The sequence below is a fragment of the Zootoca vivipara genome, chromosome 1 (genome assembly GCF_963506605.1).
Source record: "Zootoca vivipara chromosome 1, rZooViv1.1, whole genome shotgun sequence".
Taxonomy (NCBI): Eukaryota; Metazoa; Chordata; class Lepidosauria; order Squamata; family Lacertidae; genus Zootoca; species Zootoca vivipara.
In genome coordinates, this window is record NC_083276.1 from 17,198,071 (window position 1) to 17,223,310 (window position 25,240).

The following is a 25,240-nucleotide window of genomic DNA, read 5'->3' on the forward strand; positions in this document are numbered from 1 at the left end:
CTCAGCCCGAGTTCTTATTGAGAGTAAAATACCATTTGTGGCACGTCGTATTGATTCGTCTTAATTGCGGTGCAGAAAAGAACATTCAGTCGCCGATGACTTTTGTACTCTATGACAAGTCGGCTGGAGTTATTCTAACAGTGCAGTTGGTTAACCTGAACAGACTGTGGTGCTCGGAGAAGGAGGGAAAAAAAAACCTTATCTTGCCACATAAAGTACAATATCATCTTATTTTTCCCTTGGATTTTCTGAGGCAAAAGCCTTTTTTAAAAAGACACATGCATGCACATACATACATAAGGGCAGCAATAGGCTAAAGAAAAAACTAGAGAACCCGTCCATTAAAATTAAAATTCTTACTATTCACACAGACACAGTTCAACATCGGGTATAACTTGCCCATGGGCTTCCATCACCTGAGCCATTAGTTCATGAGATTTACTATCTATATTTCCTAAGCACATAAGATATTCCTGTATTTGAAACAGTGCTGAGGTTGATTGTTGCAGTGGCAAGATGTCTTATTTTCCCATTCAAATAGATTCGCTGAGCACCTTCCTTTATAATATGTATTTAAATAAAACACAAAAAACCCCACCACCTAAACATTTAGTCTAAAGCGGGGGGGGGGGGGGAGATGGTGTAATCTGTGCAATTCTGTCAAAATTCGCATTCAGTTTTCACCCTATAATTTCCTGTCATTGTACACAATTTACATATTCAAACATTCCCAACAAACCTTAGCCTAGGATGTTTTTATTACAAATTCAGATCAAGGGAATAACCTTTGACTTCAGAGACAAATGAGACAAATTTACAAGTGCATGTCTGCTGTTTTCTTGTGTTTTATAAATCCCCGTGGACCTGAACACTTTTGCTATAACGCCACTCTGAACAATATACATATATTACTACTTGTTTGTAGTGCTTTAGTAATGAGTCCCCTTTGTATTAGATAACCTATATAATTCAGCAACCAGGCTCTCCATAACGTCAATTATCTCCTCATAGCTAAATGTACATTCCATTAAAACAAGATTTACAGCCCTCGCAATGCTTCTTAGGCCTGAACGTGGAGATTTTGTGGATTCAGAGAAGCAGGGATAGTAACTTCGTGTTTGTTAAAGAAGTCATGAATTAAAATAATACACTCTTTCCTTTACTAGCTGGGGATAGATAACTAATATTCCCCAGAGTGTGCCTTGTTAAAACACGGTGAACATTTGGGGTGGGGGGCATGTCAATTTCTTCTTCTTACTTTTTAGGTGCCATTTATCGTTTTGAAAATTCACACTGCATCATCCCCCCCCATTAATATTTCCCATCCTCACTTTCTCCTAAGTTTAGGGAAATGGATCACGGTTCATTTCTGTAAGATCATGATCTCCAAAAACTGTCCTGAATAGAAAAGAAAAAAGGTGTGTGTGGGGGGGGGGAGAAAGCGGGGAAAATCCTTTTGCTGGCTTTCAAACAAACTACTGTACAGTATAGGAGCTAGATTTTAAAGGCAAGCTGCCGGCTCATTTCATACATTGTAGCAAAGACATTATTTCAAATGGCTATGAATGTGTTATGCAAAAGGAAAAGACCTAAAATGTCCTTGAGAAGTATGGTGTTTCTTCTCAAAGGCTATAAATGTGGCACTATGTATAAAAACCACCATACCACAGGTGAATCATACAGCCTTTTCATTTCACTAATGGGTAAATCTTTTCCACCTTAAACTAATGTGCCTTTTCCTTCTTTTGTCAAACTAATGATTCTTCCAGTTTTATAAAACTGTTCTATAAATTTGCCCCATCCATCCATCTTCTGCCTACTTCTATCTAGCACTCCTATCTTGAATATACAATTTTTTTAAAAAAACAAGAAAGCATACATCCAACCATTTAGGTGCTAATTATAGGATTTAGCTGGAAAACATTGGACGAAAAAAAGGCTAACTTAAAAGTTAGCTCATTGCTTTATTATAGAAAGATCTTTCCGGTTTCTCTGCATTTTTCTCTTTCTGATATAACAACTGTTGTAGATTTTAGAGTTTGATACTAATTTATAGGCATCCATGGAGATATAATGAAATTCACGATTTTCTCTCATTTGCATAGCGTACAGGGAATATAGATACACCCCCAAACTTGTTTAGTGGTTTTGAAGCAGCCACAGAAAGCAGAGCCTTTGTCATAAGTGGAGTACCCAGAATTGCTAACGACTAAAGAATCTGAAATTGCTATTTCTTTTTTTTAATAGTACATTTGATGGCTTTGTTTAGGATTAATGACCTTCTCTCTCGATAGACTGTGTCAGAGTTCAGAATCAGAATATTACTTACATTTTATACAAATGATTTTTTTGGGGGGGGGAGATTTGGTGGCTGTGGGCAGCATATTGGTGTGGTAAGTCGGTCTTTGTTGTTGTTCAGAACTACAATGCCCTCTAGACGTTTCCTCAGCCACAAGGGACCTTCAGTTCTTACCCATGAGCAGCTCCTATGTGGCTGAGAGAATGTCTAAATGACATACACATTTTCCCATGATGTATAGCCAGGTGCCATGATTGGCTTGGTCTCCAGAGCTAGCTATTAGTACAGCTGTCTCTCTCTTTTTTAATATTTGCCAATGACATTCCTGATGGGTTGGCATATTATTTTTGATCAACAAAGCGTGTTATTACAAATGTGTTGATGATCCCTTAATTGCGTGTCGGTTGGTATTTGTTATTTGTGAATTCCTTAATTCTGGCATAACTCAACCTGTTAACTTTGAGAAGGACTGGGATGGAGGTGAGTGGGATGGCTTCATATTTATACTGGCGTAGTTGTGATCAGATTGTGATCGAATGCACATATATTTGATCATATTCAGTATGTCTTACCTCTCAGGTTGTCCCTGATATCTATGCCATCCATTCCTGTTACGTAATGGCTGAAGAAGGCTCAACCTGGACTAAGAATGAAAACTGGAGATAGGTGTGTCTTAATCTTATGGAAACACTATGTTTCCATCATGAGCAGTAAAAATTTATTTGATTACACTGTTTGTTAAAAGAAGGAAAGACGTACAAGTAGCAAGTATTTGGTCTTGACTCTTACCTGTTGTTGGTTGAATCTATGGCCCACTGAAGTCCATGAAAAGAAACACTTGCATTGTCTTAGGAAACCAAAAATTCATGCCCCTTATTAGCTCATTCTTCTCTTGTGATCCAAGGCAGAGAATTCTGGTCTAAATTGTTTAATATAAGAGCATACCAACTCTTGTAAGCTATGGGGCTTGAAATAATTTAGCAGTTGTTGTGTGTTTTCCATCTCATTGGGATGAAAGGGCTCGTTTTGCATCTAACAGCAAACAATAGTTCATAGTTTATCTCTCTTTTTTTGTAACATCTTTATTGAAAGTTCAGAAAGTACATAACTATATGTGCACCAAACATGCTTGTGGAGATTTCTGCTTATACGCTGCTCCCCTCTAGCCAGTGGGAGCAATGAACCACAATCCTTGCCTTAGAATTACCTCTGAATTGGGGATCATAGATTGTTTCAGACAAGCCCCAAGTGGGGATCTAAGGGTGCATTTGGCTTGGCAGGTCAGAGTTGCAGGCCTATTCCGAAATGCACTAGCACCCTTCTCTGTGCCATCTCACCTTGCAGCAGTCAAATTATGCTTTATTTAGTGGTTTTGAAGTCCTTCTGTCAGTGCTAATGTAACACCGTGTTTCGTTGACTTCCTCTTGGTGACATTGTTGGCTTGTAATGTCTCTGGAGTGGGCACTAGGGCACCACCAGGTGAGTGTTGTCTAGCGTCACTTGCGCGAAGAGGCAGAAAACGTCACCCCCCCCTAAATGTTGACTCCTCCCCTTCCTGTAGGAGGCAGTCCCGTTTTTGCTTTGCTTGAAGTTGGATGTCTTTCTCAAGGGCTCCTCTAAGCCAGCAATACCATTGGGGGAAAACAGCTGCGACTGTGCATCTTTACTCTTGGAACACATGACTGACAGTTCGTCTTTGCTTCCTGTTATTTACTACTGTTTTATTTTACCTAACCTGTTGCAAGGACAGTTCTGTACATACCAGCCCTCTTCCCAAACTCTCACTGGACCGCAAACTGTGATCAAGAGCAGATAAGTTGTGCTGCACACACACACACAAATGCTTGCAGTGCAGATAGCTCTAGATGACTCAAGCAAGTAAACTGAGAGAAAGATCTTTCTTCTGCCACAGAATCAGGCGATTAGTGAATTATGTTAATTCTCTGTCTTATTTTAATTGTTCGGTATAGAATGCCACAGTGGTGCTTCCTAAGGAGAGAGCAGGCCTTACTCATGATTAAGTGAGCTTTTTCTCTGGAGCTGCTGTAACGTGACCACATTTGCAACCACCAGGTAAATTCCATGTTAGATTTCAAGGAAGAGAAGAAAACACTGGGCTGCAACCTTGTAATCCTAATGGTAGCTAACCAGCGAGTCATTTAACATATCCAGTTAGCTATCACACAGTAGCCGAAGTCATCCAAAAATATTGTGTGTGTGTGTGTGTGTTTCTTACCTGGTTTGTAGCTCACGCTTTCTGCTTCTGAAACTTCTGGCACTTGAAAAAGAGGGAATGGTTCATTCATTTTGCTGTTTGGTATAGCACAGAAGTGTTTTTGGCACATCAGAGGTTCAGTTTCCATATCCCTTGTGGGGATATAGCCTTAAACTAGGTTGCCAGTCAAATGCCGAGTTCCCCGCTAGTTTTTGTTCTTTGAGAAACATGAAATCTTTTTTTTCCCTCCATGGTTTCAATTCCTTTTTCTTTTTAATATCATCAACTGGTCTTATGAAAAGGCTTGTTAAAACCAGTGCTTTCAATTAAAGCATTTTAATTCAATAATAATTCAATTAAAGGTGTGTGTGTTTTTATTGAGCATCCACACTGCTATTATTGGTGGTATTAGAATACAAAAACGTAAGTGGGAGCAATTATTTAAATGCTCGTTATGTGGAGAAAAAGCAGTAGAGGTAGCTATAGAGGAGGCAGATACATGTCTGCTCCTGAGTGTTAATACTAAACATGCCCTCTCTTTTAAATCTTGCAAGTTGCTATTTTCATGGATTTCTAAAGCTGCACTGAAGCACCATTAAACATACCTTATGTTTTTATTGCCTCTGTTGCAGCTTTTAAAAGTGAGCATGCAGTGTTTTGTGAAGGAGAGCTAAAGGAAGTTTTTTTGGGGGGGGGGGAATGTTCCCTCTAAGGGTGGCTTAGGGAGAAAATGGACAGAAACAGGAAGGTATGCTCCCTAATGGAACTATGCCTGTTACTAGCTGCCATTAGATTTTTCGTATTGCTAATTTACATAAATTAGAATTAATTGTGCATGCAGTAATTAGAGGTGTGTGCTTTTTAAAAAAAATAAAACTTAAGGACAATGAAACCTACTAACTCATTTGTTATTTTATCTTTCCCTGTATTGTAACAGATAAAAATGGTTTAGGTAAAGTACAATAATGTAGTTCAGTATTTATTCGAGCCATTTGTGTGCTGCCCTGTAACATAAAGTTACAAGGTGGCTTGCAATAAGTAAGTAAAGCATTAAACAAAATAAAAGGAAAGCAAAAAACTGAGCAAATACAAGAAAAGCAAAATGTACCACAGCCCATAATTATAACACAAGAGTTAAAGCTATTGATATATAAAATACATTGGGTGTTAATTCAACCTTTGGCCTCCAATGAAAGGCAAACATTATGTTATTAAGCAACTGGCTTTGCAGGTGCAAGCCTATGCATGGTTTTACTCATGAGTAAGTTAGGGCCATTAAGTTTAGTAGGTGTATACTTACGGACTCATTGTTAAAACTGTGTTTATGGAAGACAATCTTACTTGCCTAAGAGTGATTGCCAAAGAAGAAGGATATTTATATATACAGTCATACCTTGGGTTGCGATCGCTGCGGGTTGTGCGTTTTCAGATTACGGACGGGCCGAACCCGGAAGTACCGGAATGGGTTACTTCCGGGTTTCGGCGCTCGCGCATGTGCAAAAACACTAAATCAAGCTTTGCACATGCACAGAAGTGCCAGATTGCGTCACGCGCATGCGCAGACGCAGCGCTGTGGGTTACAAATGCTGCTGTTTGCGAACAAGCCTCCCACATGGATCATGTTCGCAACCCGAGGTTCCATGTATGTCTGTCTGTCTCTCTCTCTCTCTCTCTCTGTGTGTGTATGCTCCTTATTGCAGCATAAAAGCAAAAGCAAATCTCCCTTAAAGCATGATTTCCGGATTATTTTGTTTCATCTGGGTATAATACGTCTCACTCTGCTCCTAAGAAACATCTTTCCCACTAAGCACTATAATTTGCAGAGAAGTGCAACTTTAAGTGAATCCCTGTTTAGCTTTCAAGTGGAGGTCTCCCAGGCTCCTGTTTAAGTGCTGATCTCTCTAAGCATGACAACAGGAAGTTTAAGCGCAAAACAATCCCATACTGACATTGTTTCTTTGTGAGTGTGGCTTGCTCCCCCATGTTAGTGCATGGTCAATCCTCCGTTTCAGGCAGTGCGTATGCCCATTGGAAAGATATCCACACCCTAATCCCTTCCTCCAGGAGTAATGTTTTTGATTTTATTTATATTTATTAATTAAACTTGTATATCCCCCTTCATTCGCAGATCTCAGGGCGGTGCACAACATAAATTTGCAATATAAAAAACAACAAAAATACATAGTAAAAAATAAGAACAACAGCAAACCAATAATCCCCCCTAAACCCAACCCCCCACATATTTAAAAGGGCAGTGGATGTCAGTCAGCCAAAGGCCTGGCTGAAGAGGAACATTTTCTCCTGGCACCTAAAGGTGTATAATGAAGGTACCAGGCAAGCCTCCCTAGGGGGAGCATTCCACAAATGGGGTGCCACTCTTCTTCATGTGCACCCCATATTTCTGGACTGGTGTTAACGAAAAAATAGCCAGACCCAGCTCATACGCCAAACAAGTGGCCATTGTTGGTGTGCTACAAATCTTCCTTAATGTCCTTTGAAACAAATGCAACATTAACTATTGTCTGTATAAAAAGGGACTTGACTGGGGAGAGGTTAAGTATGTCTGTGTGCCTGCTTGCAGAGGAGGAGGTAAGGGAGCTGGTAAACCTAGGTCAGAGTAAACCCAGCAGTAACTGCTCAGTGAAAGAAAGAAAAAAGACTCAGCAGAAACTCTGGAGGATGGAATTTGTCCTAACTACAACTGGTGAGTGCCCAGTGCAAAAACTACTTCAAGCCCAGACAATGCCACAGTGAGAAACCATGCCTTGTGTGGGAGTACTAACTTCAGCTATGCTTTTGTTTTGCTTTGTGCCCTTTTTTTTAAATGAAAAAAAGCACATTTACGTTTTGAACATAATGTCACCCATCACAGAGCAAGGGAGAGAACGATTATTTGTTTTCAGAATAAGTCTACCCTCAGAATAGGCAGGTGGGTTCAGCAAATGCACAGTCTATAATTACTCGCATAGGTTTAAGCTATGGGATGCTCAAAGAAAGGCTCTTGTTATTTAATTGGATTCGTTTGTTAGAAGTCATTTGCTAGATGCTTGTTATGCACCAAAATAGAACTGGGTGGCAAAAGCCTTGGGGTAGGGGGTGCGTGGTCTGCTGGTAGACCTAAAGGTGGGGGAATGGGTGGTCCCTGAGGGGATCCAACCCACTTGGGAACCCAGAGGCAAGAGGGGTGTATGGTGTGGTTGATGGCTGCATACTTGCAGCTTCCCAACCAACCACTTGGGGGAATGGTAGCAAGGCTCTTGTTCCTGCTCAAAGGTGGTTGGGAGAGGGCTCTTGAGCTCATGTCCTGCTTAATAAGCACCTGCTTGGCCACTCCAAGAAGGCTTTGCATATGGTTCTTAAGTGTGTCTCCAAGTGGCTGACTAGGAGTTAAAATCTGTTAGCTAATCTACCCCCATGCTGCCCCTTCTTGGAGACATACTTGGTGGTCCAGCCACATTCTCCACCCACTATGATGATGATGATAATGATAGTTTATTATTTATACCCTGCCCATCTGGCTGGGTTTCCCAGCCACTCTGGGCGGCTTCCAAGAGAAAAGTAAAATAAAATGATCGATTAAACATTAAAAGCCTCCCTAAACAGGGCTGCCTTCAGATGTCTTCTAAAAATTTGGTAGCTGTTTTCCTCTTTGACATCTGATGGGAGGGAGTTCCACAGGCCGGGCGCCACCACCAAGAAGGCCCTCTGCCTGGTTCCCTGTAGCTTTGCTTCTCGCAGTGAGGGAACCGCCAGAAGGCCCTCGGCACTGGACCTCAGTGTCCGGGCAGAACGATGGGGGATGATGTCTAGAGGCTTTGTGAATTCAGAATCTCGAGAGAAATAACCACTGTAGAGTCCTTGGTGAACCTTACATTGCAACTCGTGCATTCTTTAGTCCTTTTAAATTAATCACTGTTTCAGACACAGTGTGTAGTGTAGCGAGTTCTGTGAATGAGGAAGGGGGTAGAGAAGAGCCATTCAAGAATAGTGAATCAAGGAGAATGACACAAGTTTATTGTATAACTGCAAAAAAACAAAAAAAAATTTGTTTCAACTACGGCAGACCAACTCGGCTACCTACCTACCTGTAACTGCAAAAAATAAAATAAAAAATGCTGTAAAAAGATAAGGCTGCGTAACAGTGCAACTGTGGTTCAATATTCTGTAGATGCAATTTAGACAGACACCACCACCCCAGAAGGACTTGAGAGCATTGGACGTAACGCAAAGCATAGTGGGCAAGGGAAGGAAGCCATCGTGACTCAAGAGTCCCACTTTCTCATCTTTGTACTGTAGCAAGTTAAAAGGAAAATTCTCCCATCTCTCCCATGGTGATAATGCTTGAAGTTGGCTGTTCCGTCTGGAGTGCCACCTTCCACTTCAGACTAACACAGGGACCACCCCATGTACTAAAAGTTCATTCTGCATTAGAACTTCTATATTAGAAGTACATTTAGTTCCATGTGCTAAAGAAATTCTACAAGTGTGGATCCCTATAAAACCAAAATGGCACCTTCCACACATAAGACGGAGGTATGAACAGGATTCGGGGAACCCCAAGACTTGCAAAAAATATCCCTAGGGAAGAAAAAATGCTGAGAGGGATGTGGAAGAGAAACCCCAAACTGCCAAGTGAGGACTTTATCTCCCCCCCCCCAGTAATGTGTAATGCGCAAAGCCACATTGAGGACACTCACAACAAAGTAGGATGTCGCCCTTCCCCCGCAAGAGTAGGCACTCTGCTTTATTAACTATAAGGATCACTTTATAGCACTATTTGACCGTTCCTGGGCATTTTTAAAATACTTAGCAAGTTTTAGCATATAAAAATGTTCGGAGTGGATCTTCAAAGACTTTTTGACATTGTTCTGTTCTTAAAAGTGAGCACCCACACCGCTCAGGGCAACTTCGAGGCAAGATAACCATGAAGTGATAATATGGAAATGAACATTTTATTTTTTTATTTTCTGCAAGTATGAAAAAAATAATAAAGGAGAGTCTAGGGAGAGCCTTTGAGGGCTGTGAAACTGAAGCAGGGGAGGAAGGAGAAGAAGAAAAATAAGTGAATCTGTCAGAGCTGAGTAGCCTGCAGTCAATTTTGCCATTGTGAACAGGGGGCTGCCGAACAGAAGAGTTTAGGGGCATGAAAGCGAAATGAAAGAAAAACAAAGGGAAGAGCTGCTACTGTTATGACCGATAACTTGTCATATCAGTATCTTATGCCAGTAATACACACTAATAAGCTGGTTTTGAACGGGAGCAAGAAAGCAGAAGTAAAATAGATTCATTCTTTCACTTGCATTTCATAGAGGTGAATTTTTTAAGATCCTAATAATAATAATAATAATAATAATAATAATAATTAAAAACACCACTACCACAAAAAAACCAAAGCTTCTCAGCTGTATGAAACAATGCCGATGGCTTGCCAACTGCCACTTTAGGGCTATGTTTTTAATTTTATTTTTAAACCATCCATTAGACTGACCTTGGTCAGTCCACAACATACTGTTTTATCTATCTGCTTTTCCTGAGGTAAATCTCTTTCCTGAGGTAAACCTCTTTCCTGGCAAATGCAGGAGGGGTGTGTGAGGAAGGGGGAACTCTGTTATTAGGCAAACCAGTTTCTGGGAACACAGAGAAAACAGATAAATAGAGAATTCACTTTGCGACTTTAAAGAAGGAAGACCCAGTCAGCTGTGGGAAATCAGTCAATTAATTAGTGTTTATAAAATGGAGGTAAAGGGTGCCAAACAGTATTTAATGCAAAGCTATATGACCTTGTAAGATTCTGCTCTTTGGTTGCTATTAGATCACACTTTCTTTCTTTTCTTTTTTTAAAAAAGGGCTTTATTAAAGTCCTTTCAAGGGTGAGTTGAGGTAAAACATATTGTTAAAAAAAGCTTTTGACAGAATATGCTATATATTTTAGCCTGCCTCAGTGATTTCTGTCACATTCTATACTACATATAGTGTTGTTTAAGAAACATTAAAGGTCTAGACTTTTTTTGTCACATTCATTCTTGAGAAAGAAAGAAAAAAATTAACTATTGGAAGTACTAATGGGAGCGCTGACTGTTGAATAATCTTCAGAGCTGACATAAAACAAGTTCTTCTGCCTGCCAAATGCCTCAGTTGCTAAGTTGATAGTAAAGGACATTTCTGTGTAGGATCATGGTCTATAAAATTGTTAGGGATTTCTGCTAGAATGCTTTCTGGTTGTATGTCTTTTTCTTATGGGGCAACATTTAGTGTTTGGAAGCAGCAGCAACTAAAGACATACAGCAAATTGCCCTACAGCAAGATTTTGGGTTAGGGTTGGGTGAGAATGTCATATTTCCCCCATGAATCTTAAATCCCATCACTTAGAGTGGAGAAGCAAGTTTTTCCTAAAGTGTGACTAATGGCTCATTGACACTGGACTTGCTCTAAAGTCTTTATTGCTCCAGCTTAGAAATTACTTTATCTGCTTTTAGGGACTAGTGCGCCCCAAGACGTGTGCATCCTATGGGGTTTGCCTAGCTTCTCTGTTGATTGACTGATGAATGTCTCTCTCCCTCTTTCCCAATACTTAGGCTTTGTCCCGACTAATTGTTCATGTACAATGTGCAGATACCATTAATGTTGGTGATTTCAATGGGACTCGGGAAAATCGTCCACACGTGCCAATATCTACATAATACTTGTTTCCTTCTAGCTCTTTGCAGAGAATACATAGGGCATTCAAACAGCTCTAAGAGCACTGTCTCTGCCAATCGGGAGTACTATAATTAGGGAGTAGGAATCCAAATTTGTGATCTCTGTGTGGCTTGGGGCATGTCTGTAGGGCATTTTCTCCCTCAAATGGCATCAGATGTTGATTCAGGCACAGAAATGCCCTCCTTCCCATTCATTCATGCTATCTTATACCCAGGGCAAGCATCAGCGTGCTTGGCCATCTGCCCAGTGTCCATTGGGGTTGGTGATGGGCACATCCGTGGGGTTGTTGTTTTTTGTGTGTGCATGCTCTAACAGGACACAAGCCAAGAAAAAGGGAGAGGATTCCCTTGTCCCATCATGGCTTCTTCTTCTTCTTTTGCTATTGCCAAGGCCAAACATGAAGGAATGGATACATGGTGGTGGAGATTGTTTTAGCAGATTTCCGCAACAAGAAGAAACCACTGCTTCTGTCACTGCCAGTTCCAAAAGTGGGCTGCAAGTCATAAGCACTGTTGAAAAAGAGCCAGAAATAGGAGTGGCAGGTGACAGGTAACAGGCCCTTGTGGTGCCTTTGAAACGTCCTGCACAAAGTCTACTGCTCCTTTTTGTTTCCATGCTGCTAGCAATCAACAGAGCATGGTAGCAGGAACCTTGACTTGTGATAAGAGAACAGAGATTGTTTCAAAATAAAGGAAATTAGGACAGAACACCCCCACCCCACTCTCCATATCGGGCAATTCCTAGAGAATGGTACCATATTTAGAGGCATGCGTTTTGCAGAATCCTTTTTCTGTATCTCACTGAGCCAGTCTGGACCATCTCAAAGCAGTAGAGTTCAATTGTTCTGGGCTGTAATAAGAGTCAGCCTTCTGTTTTCTTAAAAATAACAATTTCGTCAATATCCTTGCTGTGAGAATCTATTCATTTTCCGGCAGAGCACCCAGAAATCAGCTGCCATCGTTTTCCTGTGTAAAACAGATAGCTGCTGTGAAAAAGCTGAATGTGACATTTTTTAAAATCTGGAATGTATCTATATCTAGGAATTTGCCAGGTTTTATGGAAGTGGTCCTATTTAAGGTGATGATAAAACGTTTTGCTTTGTGTATCCAAAGATGGATTTTTTTTAAATAACGAAATAATTGAGTGCTGAGCTGTAACTTGCCCACACCTGCCTTTAAAAAAAAATACAATTCTGAAGTAGGAATGTGTTTTTAAACGTTCATTCACTAGCTGAGAAGACAAAGCAACGGTAGATTAGGAAGACAAACAAGAGAGTCAAAAGTTCAAACTCTTTTTTTGCATTAAATGACACGGTTTGAGTAGGCCTACTTCTGTATATAACCCAGTTCAAATATGGCTCCGGTGTCTGTTAACAACTATATCCAACTGTTATTATGGGTTTTCATAATTAGACAATTATTTATCTTCTGACGCGTTCAGGGCTTTCGATAAACACAGTAGCAGGATGGTTTCTTCACAGGGTGCATTTTTTAAAAAGCTTAGATGGGATTCTAACACCGCTGTTGGTCGGTGAAAATAAGGCTGGATTAGAATATGGGAGATTGGCATTTGGAAACTACTTAGGGGTGTTCCTGGTAAAATCCCAGGCACATAAGGAACTGCCTTATATCAGCTTGGCTCATTAGCCCCACCTAAATCACTAAATCGATTGGCAGTGGTTTACCAATGTTTTAGCAGGAGCCCCTCCCCAACATACCTGGAGATGCCAAGGGTTGAATTTAGGGGCTTTGGCATGCAGAACATTTTCTCAACCACTGAGGTGCAGCCCCTTCCATTTTTTTAAAAAGTGGGGATCATATTAAGGTGGCCTATGAGCTTTAATAAGTACAAGGCTTTATTTCAGGCAGAACTCACTGGAACTCAGTTCTGGCATCTCTCAGGTCGGCACCGTTGCCATTCTAAGAGAACAAGGGTGGTATTCATGGTGAGTTCTGGCGCCACTTTTTCTAGAAAAATAGCACTGCATAAGCATATTAGCTTAAATGGAAGGGCACATATATTTAACCGATGAGCTTATGTTTGAGGGTAAACTTGATTGTTTTGAAGCTATTTTGGTTCTGGTGCGTTAACAGGGAATGAACTAGAAAATGCTAACACTTCTAACTAGGAATGGGTAGCTTTCATTTATTAAGCTGTTAATTGTTTCTCATTCTTCAATACCACAAAAGGCACCTCCACTTAATTTCTGCATTCCCCCCCCCCTTGAAATTTCACCTCTCCTCTAAGGAGCTTTAGGATTTGTGATTTTTCCTCCCACACTTTAATCCTCCCAACAAACCTGTGAGGTAGGTTATGCCCAAAGTCACCCAGACCGCTTCACGGTTGAGCAGAGATCTGAACGAATAATTTTTGAGCGAAGTAGGGACTTTTCTCCTGCAAGTGGAACAGACATGTCTGACCCCAGCAGCAAGCGATAACTTTTTTGTTTGCTATACCGTAAACAGATTATGGATACGACGTAAACATGCATTTCCCTTTTCGTATTAGAAAACAGAAATAGAAACAGAAATGACACATTATAAGTGGAAATATTTTTTACTTAGAAATCTGTATTACAATACTGATCTCTCTCTCTCTCTCTCTCTCTCTCTCTCTCTCTCTCTCTCTCTCTCTCTCTCTCTCTCTCTCTCTCTCTCTCTCTCTCTTTGTCTCTCTTTGTCCCTTCTATAGGTAAAGATGAGCCTTCAAGCTATATTTGCACAACATGCAAGCACCCTTTTAACAGCGCTTGGTTCTTGCTTCAGCATGCCCAGAACACACATGGATTCCGCATCTACCTGGAAACAAGCCCTTCAAACAGCTCCCTTACTCCACGCATCACCATCCCTCCTCCTCTGGGACCCGAGACTGTTGCACAGTCCCCGCTGATGAATTTCCTTGGTGACAACAACCCTTTTAGTCTCTTGCGAATGACAGGTCCCATCCTGCGCGATCACCCTGGCTTTGGCGAAGGCCGGCTCCCCAACACACCTCCCCTCTTCAGCCCGCCGCCTCGCCATCACCTGGATCCGCATCGCCTTAGTGCCGAAGAAATGGGGTTAGTTGCCCAGCATCCCAGTGCCTTTGACAGAGTCATGCGTTTAAACCCCATGGCAATTGAGTCGCCAGCGATGGATTTCTCCAGAAGGCTTCGAGAACTGGCAGGGAACAACTCCACCCCTCCACCAGTTTCTCCCAACCGCAACAACCCTATGCATCGCTTGTTGAATCCTTTCCAGCCAAGCCCTAAATCTCCTTTTTTGAGCACCCCGCCATTGCCGCCGATGCCCCCAAGCAGCACTACGCCTCCCCAGCCTCAGGCTAAGAGCAAGTCCTGTGAATTTTGCGGGAAAACGTTCAAGTTTCAGAGCAATCTCATCGTCCACCGGCGCAGCCACACAGGAGAGAAGCCCTACAAATGCCAGCTCTGCGACCATGCCTGTTCTCAAGCTAGCAAGCTAAAACGCCATATGAAAACGCATATGCACAAAGCTGGGTCCATGACAGGGAGGTCGGATGACGGACTGTCTGCCACAAGCTCCCCTGAGCCCGGCACAAGTGAGCTCACTGGGGAGGGACTAAAGTCTAGTGAGGCAGACTTCAGGAATGAGAGCGATCCTTCTCTAGGCCACGACAATGAAGAAGAGGAAGAAGAGGAGGAGGAAGAAGAAGAGCTGGAAAACGAAAGTAGGCCCGAGTCCAGCTTCAGCATGGACTCGGAGCTGAGCCGTAACCGAGAGAACGGTTCCAAATCACTGCCAGATGAAAAATCCCTCGTCCTAGGGAAAGTGATAGAGAATGTTAGCCTCGGTACCATCCAGCAATATAGCGACATGTTGGCTGAGAAGCAGAAAAGGAGCGGCTTCATGAAGAGGTCCTCTGACCAGCGAGACCTCTGCCCCCGAGACCTTTGCCAGAGAGACACCGGCGACGAAGACTCGGTAGCTGGAGAACTTGACCGTACTGAGGAGGGGACAGTCAACGGGAGGAACTTTGGTCCTGGAGAACCTTTCCCCGGCCTGTTCCCTCGCAAGCCCACCCCCATCACAAGCCCCAGTTTAAACAACTCCTCGAAAAGGATAAAGATAGAGAAAGATTTGGACTTGCCACCAGCAACAATAATACCTTCTGAAAATGTTTACTCGCAGTGGCTGGTGGGGTATGCAGCATCGAGGCACTTCATGAAAGATCCATTTCTTGGGTTCACAGACTCCCGACAATCCCCCTTCGCCACCTCTTCTGAGCATTCCTCCGAGAACGGAAGCCTGCGTTTCTCCACCCCTCCAGGGGATATGCTGGACGGCGGTCTCTCAGGGCGCAGCGGGACGGCGAGCGGAGGCAGCACGCCCCACATCAGCGGACCTGGCCCCGGCCGACCCAGTTCCAAGGAAGGACGGCGGAGCGACACGTGCGAGTACTGTGGCAAGGTCTTTAAGAACTGCAGTAACTTAACGGTGCATCGGCGGAGCCACACGGGAGAGCGGCCTTACAAATGTGAGCTCTGCAACTATGCATGCGCCCAGAGCAGTAAGCTGACGCGTCATATGAAAACACATGGCCAGATAGGGAAGGAGGTCTACCGCTGCGACATTTGTCAGATGCCCTTCAGTGTTTACAGCACCCTGGAGAAACACATGAAAAAGTGGCATGGCGAACACTTGCTGACAAATGATGTCAAAATTGAGCAGGCAGAAAGAAGCTAAGGCCCCCGCTGGGTTAAAAACAAAATAAAAATCAGGGGTCTAGGTAACATTTAAATTGTACAGTTTTAACTATTGCCAACTGAGAAAAGCTGACCTAACTTGCCTCCATATACATAATTTAGCATAACTATGGCAGGTGCCAGAATTTGGCACTTAAATATAACCTGTGTCTACAAAGTTCTATTAAACCTGAGGATTGGTTAAGGCAGTAAAAATTGTGAAGCCTTTTAACTGTGCAATAATTTCTGTATTTATTGGGTTATTTTGTATTTTTTAAATTTTTTTTTGGCATGTGCAGGTATTTTTTTTAATACTTTCCCCTCCTGTTTTAGATTTCCTTTAAAATTTTGTTGAGTATCCCATTCTAATTTTCCCCACTAGTAACCTGAGATTATTTGCATTACAGGGGGAGATACATATCAATTTAAATTATAATTTTATAGGGCCGCTGCTTTGTTGAATCTTATGCTAAGCATGTGTAATTTCTTGTGAAGAAGCCAGCATTTTAAATAATTTCTCTCTCTCTCTCTCTTATTATTATTATTTCTAGCCCACCCCCTTTTCTTTGAGAAAGAAAGAAAAAGGAAATCATTTGAAAATTAGGAAATATAAAATAGTACCGCGGATAACAATCTTAAAAATTGTAGCACTTTCTTTTGGATTTGGATCTAATATGTAGCACTAGTGATGCCACTAAAAATAGAGGCCTTTACATTTTTTTGTAAAAAAAAATTAAAATCCCAGACTTCCACAGTAGAAGTTATGAAAGCTAAAAAGAAACACGCAAATTTGTGCCCCCCCCCCCCACAAAGGCAGCTATATTTATAAGAGCAATAGCAAGAGTTGTGCATTATTAGTATGGAATTTGTTCTGTTTACTAATGACTTACTTTCACCTTTCTGCCATCTTCTTTAACTTCATTACATAAAGGGAATGCAGGAGCCTTGACAGCTAGCAGCATGTGCAAATTTTAGAAAGCATGGAGAGAAAAAGGAACCTTGTTTGCCATCCCCCCCGCCCTCCCTGCCCCATGTCATTTGCTATTCTGGCCTTAAACGTTACGCACACAATAATTGAAGTTATCACTTGATGACCTGAAAAACATGATAGTGGCTGCAGCGGACCATTCTGTAGCAAATACACCAGTGCCCCTTTTGGGGGAACCGAGTTTGCAACCCTAAACCCCTGTTAGCTGGGAGTAAGCCCCACTGAATTCAGCAGGACCTACTTCCGTGTAGACACAGGATTGCACTCACTGCAAGTGTGGTTTTGTACCGAACCTCAGTTTGTGTAGTAAGTGCACATGTGTGGGCATGTGTGTGCGAACACAGGGACATGTGCGCACACACGCTATGGCTAAAGTAATTGTTTTGATTAGGACTGGTGAATCAATTTACCCGATACTGTGCATATATTAAAGGGGGAGGGGTTAATCTAACCAATTCATTGATTGAAGGTTGACATATTGCCATACGATCAGTTTTCTCAGGGTGTATTATCTATCACATCAGGCAATTATCCGTCACATTAGGCAATTATACAACAATGGGAGATGTTAATCCTTGTTGACACACATTAAACAGGGCACATAAACTTGCATAAGAACTTTCGCTGTGTGAACTTGAAAGAGCCCCGTTTCCCCCCAACAGCCTTTTGTAAGGAAGAGTAACAACATCTTAACCCTTGCGTCCTTCCTTGTCTCACTCTGTTGGATGTTGACTGCTTAGCTAGTGATCAAAATAACAAAACTTTTATCAAGCTGACCCCTATGGAGAGTTCCGGCCATATTTTGTCTGTTGTAGCAAAACAACTGAGATTCTTGTGCCACCATAAATGTAAGATAATATGTTTGGCTTCAAAGTTTTTACATCAACAGGATGTATAGAAACCCAGTTTAAAATAATGATGTCGGATCCAAATTGCCACCACAAGGTGGGACCAGCCACACATAAGCTCATCCCAAGCAACCCATAAAATCCACACCCCAGTGCCCCATTAAGCAGTAAGTAAATGGAAGTTATTATTGAAGAGCAGATATCTCCAGGTGACTCAGCTAAGTGAGCCAAGCTTACCTAGGCTTGTTGGTCATTGGGACCTGATGGGAACTCCTTCCCTACTCCAGATACCAGGTATTTTAGCCCCCTGGGCTACAATGTTAATGAAAACAGTTCCCAGCACCATGGCAACACCCAACTCCCAATATTTCTTTGAGCAACTTGTGGGTTTACATTGCATTTACATTACTCATGTTCCATGTTATTATTTTATTTTATTATTTATTGAATTGATATACCGCCCTACACCCGCAGGTCTCAGGGTGGTTCACAGAATAAAACCAAAATATAAAACCACAAAGTACATAATCAAAATAAAAATGACAGCAACCCAATAACCCCACCTCCACCCCCATGATTGTAATATGGAGGTAGAAGTAGGGGGGCTGGACTGTATCCCTTCTCCGCCATCTATAAACTGGGGAAATGCCTTTAGAAGCGAGTATATTCTACAAACCCAGTTTGACCTGATCATCTTGAGTTCTAAAACATGGGACAGTCGTGGCATGTGATGCAGGATCCCCCTGCATCACAGACATACCCCCCCCCAGCACATGGACATAGAGAGGCAGAGACCTAATGTGGATGTGAGATGGCCCCATTCTGTTCCCTCCCCACGGTCACAGCCATGTGGATGATAGCTCCTGAATAGGGCTAATCCTTTACATGCGTTTGTCTTTAAAAATGGCAGCTGATTTAAAAATGAGAGTACCTGTTCCCTAATTTAGATGTGTCTGATATTCAAGAAATATTCAATGTTCAAGTACTGTAACGATCCCATGGTTGCTGTACTGTTTCTAAACACCACTGGTGTTTGCCTTGGGTCTGAAAATGGCAATTCTTGTGCACCAGACCTCCCGCAATCCATGGGCTCCTGGGTCAAGGTCGCTTGGTGAATCACCGCTTGTACACCCTGTTTCACATTCAGTATACCACGCAGAGACATACACAAGGTTGTTCACCACAATTATGGAAATGCTTCTAAGGAATATCTGCACTTAAGACTGGGGTCTGAATAACACACACACACACACACTCCTGCATATTTGCGCACCCCATGACACCAATTTGTGCAATATTGTACAAATACGATTTGCTTACTTCACAGTGGTTTCCTTACAGAGTGGTTTCCTTCCTGGCTTTTGCCTAAGACTTCTATATAAGCTGTGCTCTCTAGCAAAAAGCAACAGTTATAGTTACAGCTGTTATTCAAGAGCCGAGTGCTAGCCTAGACTGCAAGGCATTTTGCCAGGGAAATGAAAATATTGTCTCGTATAATGCACAATTATGTTATTGTAAAGTAAATAGGCCAAATGCTCCCTTTTAGAATAGTGCCGTTAAAGTAATGTGTAAGTATTAACGAGGCGTCTCTATAGTCAAGGTTTTGAGGGATGCAACCTTTAAAAGGGTACTGAAATAAAAAGGTGCGTAAATTAAAAACTCCCTACATTTGGAAGTGCTGAATTTAAGTTCCATAAAGCAGGTTCGTTTTGTTTCTGGTTTTGTTTTGTTTTTCAAAAAAACCTTCTTTATTCATTGAATTATAGAAACTAAATTAAAAGCCGTGACATCCAATTTTTCTTTGGATAGATTTTTGGGTAATTTAGCATTGGGGAAGGATCCATAATTGTAAACCAGTTTGCCCACATTCTTAAACTCCAGTCACATATTGTACTTCATTTAGGGTTACTGGATGTCCTTTGTTTATGCTAAATCTCATATTCCAGTATGTAATATCTCACATAGAACAGAAAATAAGGACCCTCACTGGGAATGCTAAAAGTCCTTTGGAAGTTACTGAAGGTGCCAGATCAGTCCTATTTGAAGCTCTTGGCCTTTTCATTCTGAACTTTCTTAAGGCAAATGATTAGATTAATCCCTTGATGGGGATGATGAGGTCAGGGGGAAAGCACCTATAGACCTACAGGTTGGTGCATTTGTTTGGTTAAAAGAGTAGGAACCCATTTAGGCAAAAATATTAAATAACCTGCTCTGCTCTTCTTTTCTGTTTTTTAAACATCATTTTAAAGTGTGGCTATCCCAGGAAGATAGACAGCTACCAAAAGATACCCAGCCTCCTTTCTGCCTCTTATCTCCTCACAAGTCAGATTTTGTATGTTGCCTTGACCGCAGAATCTAAGTTGCATTTTTTCTTTACTTGGTGTTGTGTTGTTTGACAGGGCTGTGGAATAATGGGACACTTTGTGGGCTTTTGGCTTCCATATGCATCTCTCTCATGTGAGCATTCCACCACATGTGTCCATATGCCTCATAAACTTCCTTTTTCTTTTAATATCCCAGATCAGAATAGGTGCCCTCAGTCAAATTGCCCATCTTTCTTTTGTGTATTGGGTAGACCCATCTATCTATCTATCTATCTATCTATCTATCTATCTATCTATCTATCTATCTATCTATCATCTCCTAATTGACCTAGGGAGGTTTTCTAGGGTATAATTTGGATCCCCCTGAATTAGTCTGTCAAGACAGTGGACAATGTAAAAGTTACACATTTTGATTCTGTTGACCCGCACTTTAAAACTTTTTGTTCGCATTCAAAACCAGCGGCTTCTGAACAAGAAATTACAACAGCTTTGTCTTTGCTTGGCCCAGAGGTGGGTGAAACTATTAAGGGGGACATCTGAGATTAAGTGTCAGTGTTGCTAAGCGTGGCATTCACAATACTGGCACTATAAAGAAAATAATAATAACTTATTGGACAGTTTTTCTACTGCCATTCAATTTGATGTGAGTGCCTTGAAAACTGATCTTCCTATTTGAGTCTCTTGAGACAAATGCAAACATTTTTGTGAAATGAAAAGACTTTTAAAAAAACGGTAGAACAAGAAAAGTACGTTCTTTTAGGGTTAAAACAAAACAAAAGAGCCACATTTACTTTAAAAAAAATCCTGGTTGAAGATAGTGGACATGAAAATGCCATAAGACCCAATCAAATGAAGATGTATATCCAGCACAACTTCGGACATCCATTTGCTGAATTGTTCTCAGCCTCTCTCTTTTTTTTCAGGACAACGCTGCTTAGGAAATGGAATGGAAATGATTTACTGCTGAATTAAAACTCAAATGACACAAATTGCAAGTTGTTATCATTGAATGAAAAAAAAATTCAGGAACAACGGCTAATTTTTTTAAAAGTTAAATTTAGTGCACTCTGTCTTAAAATACGTTTACAGTATTGAATACATACAAGGGTAAAAAAAAATTGTGTGTATGTGTGTTTGAGCAATCTCTCTTCTTCTTTTTTTCAAAGTTTGCTTAATAGGTTATTAAAAATGCCATAATGGCCATGTGTATATTGTTTTCTTTTGGTGACGGGGTTTTAGTATATATTATATATATTAAAATTTCTTGATTACTGTAAAAGTGGACCAGTATTTGTAATAATGGAGAATGCCTGGGCATTTTACAAAACCAGAAAGAAAAAAAAAACTTTTCTCTTTTTTCCTTGAAAATGTTGCAGTAAAATTTAAATGGTGGGTCTATAAATTTGTTCTTGTCACTGTAACTGTAAAGTCTGAGTTTTAGTAATTTTTTTTCTGCCTTGGGTGTTGAATTTTTATTTCAAGAAAAAATGTATAGAAACTTGTATTTGGGGATTAAAAGGTGACTGCTACACCATGTAGAAAAAGTATGTAGGAAAAAAGTGCTTAATATTGTTATTGCTTTGCAGATTAAAAAAAAAAATCACATTTCTGACCTGTACCTATTTTTATCTCTCTCTCCCCCTCCCCTGCCCCTATATCCCCCTCTTCTGGAATGGATATTGATATTGGTTAATTCATATAATGTAGGCACTTGCTGTATTTTTACTGGAACTTGTAATTTTTTAACTGTACGCTTGTCCTTTTAAAGGGATTTAATGTACTTTTTTGTTAGTGAATTTGGAAATAAAAATAAAAACAAACAAACAGGCTGCCATAATATATTTTTTTAATTTGGCAGGATAAAATAGTGCAAAAAAATAATAATAATTGTATGTCAAGACCTTATTGTACAGAAGAAGGAAAAAAAATAAAAATAAAAGGGTTGTTTAACGACCTGTTGAGTAAAAGAAACAAAACAATTATTATTTTTAATTATGTGGTTTTGGGGTTCCTTTTTTTCTTTGGAAGGGGCGGGGTGCCAGGTTTTGTTTTGTTTATGAGTTGTTCTGTTCGCAATTTTAGTTGTGTGTATGTATATGTATTTTTTTTTCTGTCAGAAATGGCCTACAAAAAAAGAAAAGAAAAGAAAAAAAGGAAGAAGCGCTGTTCATTCAGGGCAGTAATGACTTTGAAACTGCCTGGACCCCTTGTATCAAGGCCTTTCCAGGTAGAGTTGAACTAGGATGGATGGCTATTGCCGGTTATTGTTAAATGAAACTCAGTTTTTGTGAAGATGTTTGACGTAACATTCCACAGATGCCCCCCACTTTTTTTTTAGAGTCGGGGAAGCGGCTTTTGCCTGGCACACGTAGACTTTCCGGCCCCAGTCCATAAAACTGCACGGTGTGTGCGCTTAAGGTACCCGGTGCTACTGGCTTTTGACATCACTGGCACCTACCGAGGGATGAAGGGGCCTGTATACAGTCAGGGTACCCGTCATCACTGGATAGGCACTGTTAATCCTCCCTGCACCAACTATCTGCCAGGGCAATGCGCATCTGGACCTTCGCCCAATTGATCCTGCAAGGGTGTAGGGCCTGATCCCAGGGCCCTTGTCGGATCAGGGCACCCATCCATTACCACCTCTTCACAGCCTTCATCTGAAGCGGTTTGAAAAGAGGTAGGGGGAAGGAAGGGAGACAAAACACTCTGTTGGTGCAACTGTGAATTGGGTCGGAGTGAAAATTTGGCCAGGGCACACCCCACTTCTATCCCACCTTCCCTCTCCACGCCCCAATCCCTGTCAGAACAGGACCATGTACAGGTTTTGCCAGTCTGCTCTTTTGTCTGCTTTCGTTGCTGTTGACTCCTAATTGTACATTCCATAAATTTCTTAAATATCTGAAGGACTGGGATGAAATTCTGTGCCTTTAGGTTGACGAAACACTCCTCCCTAGGATTGCTTTGTTAAGTCCCAATATAATTAGGATTATGCCATGAGTTGAGCGTTATTTTTTAATCTTTATTTTGTTTCTGCTGTTTCAGGTTTTTTTTATAAAAAAAATAAAATAAATGGGGTGGGGGGCGGGGCAAGGCACCGTGCTAGGGACTATTTTAAGGTAAGGAAGAGCAAGTGCAAGGAGCCATTAACAGTGTGTGAACTAGGTGCCTTGCTTTCTCCGAAACTAAATCCACAGCAAAGTGAATTCAGATTTCATTTTGCCACTGTGAGCACGACACTTTTCATCCTGGATGAACTCAGATTTAAACCACCAGCAGCTGTCCTATGATGTGTCTTGAATCGCTGAGAAACCAACATACAAGCACAAACATTGTGTTTCGTGAAACCACGATGATCCCTCCTCCTCCTCCTCCTCCTCCTCCTCCTCCTCCTCCTCCTCCTCCTCCTCCCTGCTTTTAAGAATCCCTGCTTCACAAGGCCATAAGCACAATATGGCCGACATATCATGGGTATCTCTGCTGTCATGGTGATTTTTTTACACTGCTAATATCAGCAACGTTAACTGTGTTAAGTCACAATTATCCCATGAAACACTTGCTCCACTTAAAGTCAATGCACACAGAGCATTTCTGGAGCAACAGCCCTTCTTTTTTTTTAGAATGCAGACATTCAAAATAGAGTCTTGCACTTCAGCATTTCATCCTAGTCCTGATTAAATACAGTCCAAGGTTTTTTGTTTTTGTTTTTCACAGGCAAACTCATTTTATGGTGCTCTTTGTATTTTAGAACTGCAAAGCAAAGTAACGTTGGTTTCAGTTGTTTGCATTTGTACCGGCAAGGCAAACTATTTTTATTACCTTTTTCTATTACTTATTGTATGAGCTTTCATTGTTTACTTGGAGGTTTTGTCTTTTACTACAAGTTTGGAACTATTTATTATTGCTTGGTATTTGTGCTCCATTAAAAAGAAAGAAAGAAAGAAAGATAGGAGCACTTTTTTTATTATGGGTAAAATGTTGAGATGGCAGGAGGTCATTTCAATATCACTTAGTGAAATATTTATTGTTCCTTTTATTCTCTGTACAAGACTCCTGACCTCTCCCCCATCCCACCCCACTTGTCACATTGTTGAGTTCAGCATGTGTCTACCATTTCATTTGTACGCTCGTTCAAAACAACGTTTGTTCCAGTTTCAAGTTATTAAAAAATAATAATAAATTGGACATTTGACTTGATCTCCAAATATTGTCTTTACTGCTTATTTGAAATTGGAGCTAAGGTGGATGGAAAGTTTAGTGGGGTTTTTTTTTTAAAAAAAGCACAGATTTGGGGGTGGAGAAACTTTGTCCTAAGGTGGCTAGACACATTATATTGTTCCAACAAAGATGCAGAAAGCCCTTGTGTAAAATAAGCACAGCCCTGGTGATTCCTTTGACATGACTCAAGGCTTTTCCATTGTTCAAGGAGCCAGTCTAGTTTTCGATGCAACACATTGAGGTGCTGGACTTTTTGTTCAGTCTCAGCTTCCTAGTACATCTTGTTATCTGGCCTTCAGTTACATCTGATACAGTTATTAGCATGTACTTCGGGTACAGGGGAGCCTTCTGGCACAGGGCAGCCTTTACCACTGGATAAGTGGAGGGGGACAAAGTCGATTCAGTCTGCTTTTAAAGGCAAACTTACCAAAATTAAGTCTGGAACAAAGGGCAACAGACAAACTGAAATTGAAATATTCGGCCATACCTACCACTAAACAATTGAAGCAGTAGTAAAGTACTCACCACCGTGGAGGGAGTACAGTAAGTTTTTAGAGTAGTAAGCCCACAATTTATGTGCATTTAACCTGTGCGCATTCAGCTTTCTGGGCTTGGCATAATTATTATTTTTAAAAAATACAGTTTTATTTCACAATACAATAAAAAAACAACCTAATCTAAACAAGAAATTAAAAAAGGAGATAGAAGCAGTGCTTCCCCCCCAAAAAATGTTTAGGGGTACTCTCATTTTCCTACTCATATTGCCCCTCAATGTGGCCAAACTTAGATTCACAAAATGTTTAGGGGTATGCATCCGTCCCCCCCCCCAGAAAAAAGCACTGGTTAGAAGAATACAAATATATTAACTTGTATCCCATACAGAAAAAGGTGTACCCTTGCAGCTCTCACCTGGGAGATCTCCCCTTCCCTATCTCTCATACAGGGTC

The 25,240-nt window shown here is 41.1% G+C and overlaps 1 protein-coding gene across 5 annotated transcripts in view; it reads left to right on the plus strand.

Annotated features, from left to right (window-relative positions):
• The window catches only part of BCL11B (BCL11 transcription factor B), a 156,506-nt gene extending 132,226 nt beyond the window's left edge, over positions 1-24,280 (plus strand). For 4 of the 5 annotated variants that reach the window (XM_035106388.2, XM_035106378.2, XM_035106418.2 and 1 more), the window contains one exon: positions 13,905-24,280. In XM_035106388.2, the coding sequence (XP_034962279.1) occupies positions 13,905-15,916 (2,012 nt within the window). In that variant the 3' untranslated portion in view covers positions 15,917-24,280. The remainder of the gene's footprint in view (positions 1-13,904) is intronic. The other variant, XM_035106409.2, reaches the window with a different exon arrangement.
• The last annotated feature ends 960 nt before the right edge of the window (positions 24,281-25,240 follow it).